The sequence below is a fragment of the Ixodes scapularis genome, unplaced genomic scaffold, assembly GCF_016920785.2.
Source record: "Ixodes scapularis isolate PalLabHiFi unplaced genomic scaffold, ASM1692078v2 PGA_scaffold3__209_contigs__length_174095766, whole genome shotgun sequence".
Classification (NCBI taxonomy): domain Eukaryota; kingdom Metazoa; phylum Arthropoda; class Arachnida; order Ixodida; family Ixodidae; genus Ixodes; species Ixodes scapularis.
This window is the reverse complement of record NW_024609868.1, coordinates 145,194,511-145,202,733: the sequence shown is the minus strand read 5'-3', so window position 1 is coordinate 145,202,733 and position 8,223 is coordinate 145,194,511. Positions and strand designations below refer to the sequence as shown.

At 52.4% G+C, this 8,223-nt stretch overlaps 1 protein-coding gene across 1 annotated transcript; it reads right to left on the bottom strand.

Moving 5' to 3' along the window:
- Positions 1-3,125: 3,125 nt before the first annotated feature.
- On the bottom strand, positions 3,126-7,013 carry LOC120850041. Its single transcript, XM_040222380.2, has one exon. It carries the CDS (start codon positions 6,441-6,443, stop codon positions 3,180-3,182), a length of 3,264 nt encoding a protein of 1,087 aa, XP_040078314.1. The 5' UTR covers positions 6,444-7,013; the 3' UTR covers positions 3,126-3,179.
- Between the last annotated feature and the right edge of the window lie 1,210 nt (positions 7,014-8,223).

Here is an 8,223-nt window from a genome sequence, read left to right as displayed (position 1 = left end):
CTAAATACTTTCTCACTTGGGTATTTAGTATCTTGTCTTAAATACTTTTGTCGAGTATCTTGAACAACACTGCAAATCGCTGACAGCTGCACCATTTGAAGTATAGATAAAATAATCGGTTCAGATCGCCTAGACGCTGCAAACGAAAACCGCCTTGGTGTCGAAGCGCGAGGCAGTTGATCGGATTTGGTCGGACACAGTGGGTCTAACGAATACTGGCAAGTGGGTTCCTAGCGGGTTCCGGGAGGGTTGATGAGGTGATGATTTCAGCAATCCACCAGCCGGATTTCCGTGCCACACGAATCATGACATGATAGTCAGCTCTATGTACGCGGAATCATTAAAACATCCACCAAGCAAAAAGTACAGTACATCACATTCACATCCTTCAGTCTTATCAACGAGAAGAATTTAGCACTATGATTTCGTCTCGTCCTACGATGGTCGTCAGCCGACGCCACGGCCCGTTAGGTTCAATCGGGAGCCAGTCACGTAATGCATTACTTCGACGCGCGTATAAGAAAAGCACGCTAATGCACACGTGCCTATAACTGGTCTGTGATTGGACCTGGTGGGCCCTAACCTAGGTTGTAGGTAGGGACTCTAACTTTCGGACAAATGCTATAAACTCCGTGAAACACTCGCCGGTAAAACTATCGCGAATTCGGATTTATCCGAACAACTCCGAATTCGACGGCTGTCAGTTGTAAAATTTTGAGCGGTCTTGACCTTTTCCAGCAATCCGAGGAAAGGTTTTGCAACCGTTTTTCTTTTTTTCTTTTTTGTTTTCGTAAGCGTCAAAAGAAGCGTCTTTCTCTGCACATATTCCTTTGTCATCCTCGTGGGCAACGGGAATTCAATAATCAGTCAGACTTTCGAAGTATCCGCACGGAAAAGGCAGGACTCTGCCAAGGAATACAGATATTTTGAAGTACCTGACAGAGACATTCTATTGCCTTTGAGGCTTTATCATACAACTTGAAAGTTTAATAAAAGAAAAAAAAAGAACACCCGGTTTATAAATCAACTTCTGGAGGGAATATGGTATCAAAAGGCTAGTTCGTTTCACCTTATGGGCGAGCGAAGCCAACGCTACAAGCGCGAGCATGCTGCTTGTAACAGCGCCTGTGGTGCACGTACGCACGTGCGAAGCCGGCACGCTCGGAGCCTTGGGCTCGCGCTTCTAGCTTTGACTTCGCTCGCACATGACGTGTCACCGACACGCGGCTCCGACGCCGTCCCTCTGCGGTGGCGCTGCCTTGAGTACGGCGCACCACGCAGAGGCGGCTTCTCTTCAAAAACGAGACGCTGCGATTCCGCAGTGCCCACACCCGGTGTGGGCAAAGCAAAAACCGTGTTTGTAAACAGGGCGGTCTTCGCGCGCTCGTCTATAGCCAAAATTGCGGGCTCGGCCCGAGAGATGCCAAAGCACGTATACTCTGCATAAACAAAAAAATAAAATATAAAGAAATAAATAAAAAAAAAGGTCGGGCAGTGAAATCGCCGAGATGTCGCCACTCCGCACAAGCGAATGTTCACGGTGGCGAGACACTATTCACGGTGGCGAGACAAAAAAGAAAAAGAAAAAACGCCTGCTCCCCGCAAAATCAACCCGCAAAAGCCTGCCGAGTAAACGCGGGCGCAGACACCTGCAGGTCTTCCACGCGCGCGGACGGGTCTCCTCACTCTCTCTCTCATTCTTTCTCTGCGTGTCTTTGTTTTTATTTATTTCCCCCTTCGTTACCTCTCTTCCTCGACCCTCCTTTGACCCGGGTTCGTGGTATGTTCCGTTTCTCCTTACGATGGACCGCAGAGGACCCTACGAGCTATCGGAGCCAATCCAATGCCGCATGAGCGTCACGTCAGCTTTAGGACAGACACAACGAAGCCCGAGGCGCGTGGTACGTTCATATGCGCTGGATTGGCTGCTACGACTTGTAGCTCCAGTTCCGGTCCATCGCAAGGTGCGTGCAACGGCCAAGAAACTCGCTCCGCGAATGGGCACGTTGTTTGAAGCGAGGATCGGTCGGGCAACCACGCGCAGTACTCTCGGTTTGAAGAGGCACTGCCGTTGTTCGTGGGAAAGAACGTCGTCCGTCGTCACGTACGGCGACGCGGGGCTTGCGTCCTCGCCGTCGCAATGTTTAATCTTCGTCAGGCTTGTTCGAGGCGGGGTTTAGGCCGCACGTCCGGAAGCTTCCTGGCTCGAGACGACGTCCATTCCCCGAAGTGAAGAACCCAGGGGTTCAGTGGAGGTGGGAGACTTGGTAACGTAACGAACGGTTTAATTACATGGTAGCGATACAGTCGTCAAATCCGAGAGAACAACGGAGCAGCCTCGCGCTCCGCCTTATATAGGGTCCGTTTCTCCCTCACTCTCCGCCAGGGCAGCCAGTGCGATGCAGGCACCCGCCGTCAAGTGCGACGCAGAAAAGTCCGCCGTCCAGTGCGACGTAGCCAAAGTTCTCCGCAGTTAGGCCATGCCTCTCTCCCTTTTCCGAGCGCACCAACCACCACGCACACACACACACGTCCCGCCAACGTCACGGGCGCGTTGAGACTTGTTGCCGCAGGCCCCGTCACGCAGGCGACGGTCCCAGACTCGTCGGGACTCGTTTCGCGCAGGCCCCGACAAGCGGGCGACGGTCCCGGACTCGTCTTGACTCGTTTCCGCAGCGTTGAAACGCGGAAGAAGGTCGCCGAAGGTTCCATTCTTAACAGCCCCTCCGGGGCCAGGGAAACCTCGAATGGCCGGTGGTACTATCGCTGGCCTGAAGAGGTGGGCTTGGAGTAGGCCTTGAGAAGATGCTGCAAGCACTAGCAAACTCCCAAACCTCTCACAACGGAGGCATCAGCGGAAACGTCCCCCACAACACCACGCCACACCGCAGTCAAACGCTCGGAATCCGCCAGAGACCCGCCAGACTGGATTACGGATTACCAAAATTTGCCAAAACAATGCAATTTAAAACCTTAGGACAATTTCGGGTATCGAGACCCGCTGTCGCCAAAGCAAAACTCATTTTTCCAAAGAAGTCACTATGAACAAAATACAAAAAGACAAAACTTCGCAATTTGTGAGGTCATTTTGGGGTTTTAACGAAGTGTCCCCACTTTGATCCTCATTCCCGTGGATGACGAAAACCTTTGAGATCATATCCCTACTATTTTTGGTGATATCAGAAAAATCTGCTCAACCCATCGGCATTGCCGTTCAGTTTACCTTTCTTGTACCTGACGCTGAAGTTATATTGCTGGAGAGTGAGACTCCATCGGAGCAAGCGGCCATTTTTGGGCGACATTTGGCGAAGCCACGTAAGGGGACAATGATCGGTCTCGAAGGTGAACTTTGCCCCATACAGGTAGCACGACAACTTCTGTGCCGCCCACACCAAACAAGCGCACTCCTTTTCAGAGGCGCAGTAAGCCTCCTCTCTCACGGTTAGTTTACGACTAGCGTACAAAATTGGATGTTCTTCCTGGTCATCTCCCAGCTGACTTAACACCACTCCCAGCCCTCTGTCACTAGCGTCACATTGCACTATGAACTCTTTGTCGTAATCCGGTGCACGAAGCACGGGACCGGAAATCAGCGCCCCCTTTAAACTTTGAAACGCGCTTTCCTTCGCCGCGTCCCAAACTACGCTACCCGGCTCTCCCTTTCGGAGAGCATCAGTCAAGGGGCTTGCTACCTGGGAATAGTTGGGTATGTAGCGCTGGTAATACCCGACGAGTCCCAGGAACGAGCGTATGTCAGTCTTTGTCCGGGGTGTCGGAAAGTCGGCGATCGGAGCAATCTTGAGCTCCGAAGGCCGCCTCGTTCCCTGGCCGACAACATGACCCAGGTAACTCACATGTGAACAACCAAGATTGCACTTTTTGGCCTTCATGGTTAGCCCCGCGTCACGCAACCTAGTGAACACGCTTCTTAGGTGGACGATATGCTCCTCCCACGTGTCGGAAAATATCGCGACATCATCTAAATAAGGGAGCGCAAAACCGTCCATACCTTTCAGGACTTTGTCCATCAATTTTGAGAAGCTGAATGGCGCATTCTTGAGCCCGAAGCTCAGTACGAGAGGCCGGAAAGTCCCCACCGGAGAAATGAACGCGGCGTACCGGCTCGCACTTTCCGACATAGGAACCTGCCAATAACCGCGTACGAGATCGAGTGTCGAAATGTACCTCGCGGCGCTTACCCTTTCTAACCTCTCCTCAATGTTAGGAATAGGATATAACTGGTCCTTTGTGATTGCGTTTAGCTTCCTGTAATCCACACACGGCCGGGGGTCTTTACCGGGAGCCTCGACGAGAATCAAGGGCGACGCGTAGTCGCTTTCGGCGGGCTCGATTACCCCAAGATCCAGCATGTGCTTTATCTCAGCCTGGATGATCTCCCTCTGACGAGGCGACACCCTGTACGCCTTGGACCTGACTGGCTCGGTTGAAATGAGCTCTATCTCATGAGTCATGAGGTCTGTCCTTCCCGGTCGATCACTGAAAGTGTCGCTAAACTCGTTTAAGAGTACTTTTAGATCATCTACCTGCGCTTGGTCAAGAAGCTCTGCGTTCACGCAACGTGCCATGATTTCATCCACACTGCTTTCAGCGCCTGGGCTGATTCCGTTCCATTCTGGAATTTCGGTAGGTAGCTCCTCGGGCATGTTTAACGTTAGGTTAACGACACCCTGTCTTTCAACGAACGGTTTCATCAGGTTGCAGTGATAGATTTTCACCTGTTTTCGATGTCCTGGCATTTTCAGCGCATAGTTAGTTTGCGACAGCTTGTCAATGACCTCTACGGGCCCCTCCCAGTGAACTTCAAGTTTGTTATTTCGCGCCGTTCTAAGAATCATTACACGATCACCAACCTCAAAGGTTCGGAGTCGTGCGTTCCTGTCATAGTACACTTTAGCGGTTTCTTGAGCCGCTTTCATGTTTTTGTCCACTAGTTCACGCGTAACACTTAGCCGTTCCAGCAACTCCAACACATAGTCTACAACCGTTTGGTTTTCTCCCGTCCCTTCCCACATTTCTCTCAGCATTCGAAGCGGAGAGCGAAGGGCTCTCCCGTAGACCAACTCGGCCGGCGTGAAACCAGTGGCTTCATGAGGCACAGTTCTCAGAGCGAACATAGTTGCTGGGAGACAGCTTTCCCAGTCCTCTTTGTGTTCGTGACACAACGCGCGTAACACTCTCTTGAGCACAGAGTGCCATTTCTCCACGCTGTTGGACTGAGGGTGATACACGGAACTGTGTATCAACCTCACCCCACACCTCTGCAAAAACGTGGTCGTTAATGCGCTTGTGAAAACTGTGCCCTGGTCAGCCTGAATTTCCGCGGGAAATCCGATCCGCGCGAAAACCGTCAACAGAGCGTCGACTATCTCCGACGAGCTGAGTTCCTTCAGAGGAATCGCTTCTGGAAATTTGGTTGCCGGGCAGATCATGGTGAGCAGGTACTTATAGCCTGACTTAGTTCTGGGCAATGGGCCAACTGTGTCGATCACAAGTCGACGAAATGGCTCCGAGATCAGCGGGACGAGTTTTAATGGAGCTTTCCATTTCTCTCCCGGTTTCCCGACTCGCTGGCATGCATCACACGACTTTACGTAGCGCTCTACGTCTTTGAAGCACCCCGGCCAGTAATACTCTCCCAGCAACCTTTCTTTCGTTTTGTTCACACCTAGATGACCTGACCAGCAATTTCCGTGGCAAAGACTCAGAAGGTCATCACGGTACTTTGTCGGAACAACCAACTGATCTAAGACCCTACCTTTGCGGTCCTTGTAGTGCCGATACAACAATCCGTCTTTTTCATGCACCGTTACATTGGCCCTAGCAATACCCTCCTTGGCTGTATCGTGCAATCTTGACAGGCTAGGGTCGCTCTTCTGCTCGGCTGTCAGAGACGCTCGGTCCACCCGCAACAGACGATCAAAATTACGTGAGGTCGGAGCTAAGAGAGACCCCTCAACGACCCCGTCTTCCTCCGCCTCCTGCGCCGACGCGTTGGGGCCTCGTACGCTTTCTGGTGCTACGAGGTCGGGCTGTTCTACAACCTGGTCCCCCTCATCCCGTTTCTCTGCCTCCAACTCTGGGAGGGCTTGCTCCCCGTTAGCTGCTTCTGGCTCTGGCTTACTGGTCAACAAAGGGGCAAGCTGACGCGATTTGGACCTCGTCAACGCCTGAACCAGTCCTTCTCCCAGCTGTTGACCCCTTTCGCGCAGCAAGAAATCTGACCGGTTAGAGAACAAATAGGGATACTCCGACGGGACTGTTTGCGAGACAGCCGCCTCTGTCTCCAGTTCTCCGAACGGGCCAGTTATCTTTACTCTCGCCATAGGCAGACAGACACTGTGCTCTTCGAGCACCTGCTTGATCCAAGCTACCTCTCCAGTAAAGTCGGATGCAGTTACATACGACGGATGAACAACGTCCATCGTCGCTGCACTGTCCCGAAGCACCCTGCACGGCTTTCCGTTTACCTGGAGCTCGTGAAGATAGGGACGAAGAAGCTTCAGGTTCTCGTCACTACCGTTCACGTACGAGAACACAACCCGCGGTTTGTTACACCTGGCCGCTGTGTGTCCCGGCTCCTGACAGTTGTAGCACAGGAACGGCTTCCTTGCCTCGAACTGCCCTTTTTGGCTTTTCCGTGCCTCGTCTCCGTTCGAGTGATCTGCTTTCTTTTCGGGGACCTTTTTTTCTGTTTCGGGCTTCTCGGACTTTTTATCTCGCGAGCCGTTTCCCTGTTGGTGTTGGAAGGGCTTACGCACAGCGCGATCGCTCCGGCCTGGTTCGCTTTCCTCTCCGTTCAGCTTTCTACGCGTCGCGTACTCTTCGGCTAGCTCAGCGGCCCTTTCAACAGAGTCGACTCCCACCCTATCCTGCACCCAGAGCTTGACTGACTGCGGAATGCCACGAAAGAACTGTTCGAGGCACACACACTCGACTACCTTGTCGCGGCTTTCGTACACTTCCTCGCTCTTCAACCATTCTATCAAGTTGGTTTTAAGCGCGTACGCGAATTCCGAGTAGCCCTCGCTGCTCTTTTTGGATGCGTTTCTAAACCTTTGACGGAACGCCTCGGCAGAAAGGCGATACCGCTTCAAAAGGCTCGACTTCACCTTGTCGTAGTCGTCCGCGTCTATAGTACTAAGGCGCGCGACAACCTCTGCAGCCTCACAGGGCAACAAAGTCAAAAGCCGTTGCGGCCACGTTTCTGGGGCGAAGCTCAACTTCTCACATGTCCTCTCAAAGTTAACTAAGAATAGGCCCACGTCTTCCCCAACTTTAAACGGCTGCAGGAGCTTCTTCATTTGATACGACTCGGCCTCACTTGCTCGTACCGGAGCCCCAACTCTACTGTTCTGCGAGTTTAATCGCTGTTGTTCAATTTCGAGCTCTAGCCTTTTTAGCGCTCGTTCCTCTCTTGCTGCAGCCTGCTCCTGTTCTCGTTCCTCTTTCGCTGCAGCCTGCGCTCGTTCCTCTCTTGCTGCAGCCTGCTCCTGCTCTCGTTCCTCTTTCGCTGCAGCCTGCGCTCGTTCCTCTCTCGCTGCAGCCTGTTCTCGTTCCTCTTTCGCTGCAGCCTGCGCTCGTTCCTCTCTCGCTGCAGCCTGTTCTCGTTCCTCTTTCGCTGCAGCCTGCGCTCGTTCCTCTCTCGCTGCAGCCTGTTCTCGTTCCTCTTTCGCTGCAGCCTGCGCTCGTTCCTCTTTTGCTGCAGCCTCACTTTTAGCGTTCTGAAGTAATTCCCACGCAATTTTAATATCCTCTGCTTCCGCGCTCTCTGAAATTGCTTTACTGATCTCAGATTTCTTCATCTTTTGCTCCACCTCCACACCAAATTCCTCACATAAACAGAGTAAATCTGTTCTCAGTAACCTCATTAGATCCATGATCGCTGCTCTTTAGCTTTGGCTTTGCTATAAAACTTGTCGCGAGGTTGTACACAAACCTAGCGCACGAGTCAAACACTAAGGATTCCCAGCAGTTCAAAATTAATTACCCATAATCTGAAGCCTGGCGAATCTCAAAGCAAAGTCCAAACGCTCACCCACAGATGTAGCACGATGTCGCATGGTCCGATCCCAACCGCTGCCAACCAGTTGTTCGAGGCGGGGTTTAGGCCGCACGTCCGGAAGCTTCCTGGCTCGAGACGACGTCCATTCCCCGAAGTGAAGAACCCAGGGGTTCAGTGGAGGTGGGAGACTTGGTAACGTA

Excerpts from the sequence above, each read along its gene's own strand:
- LOC120850041 (XM_040222380.2), bottom strand. The coding sequence starts at position 6,443 with ATGGACGTTGTTCATCCGTCGTATGTAACTGCATCCGACTTTACTGGA.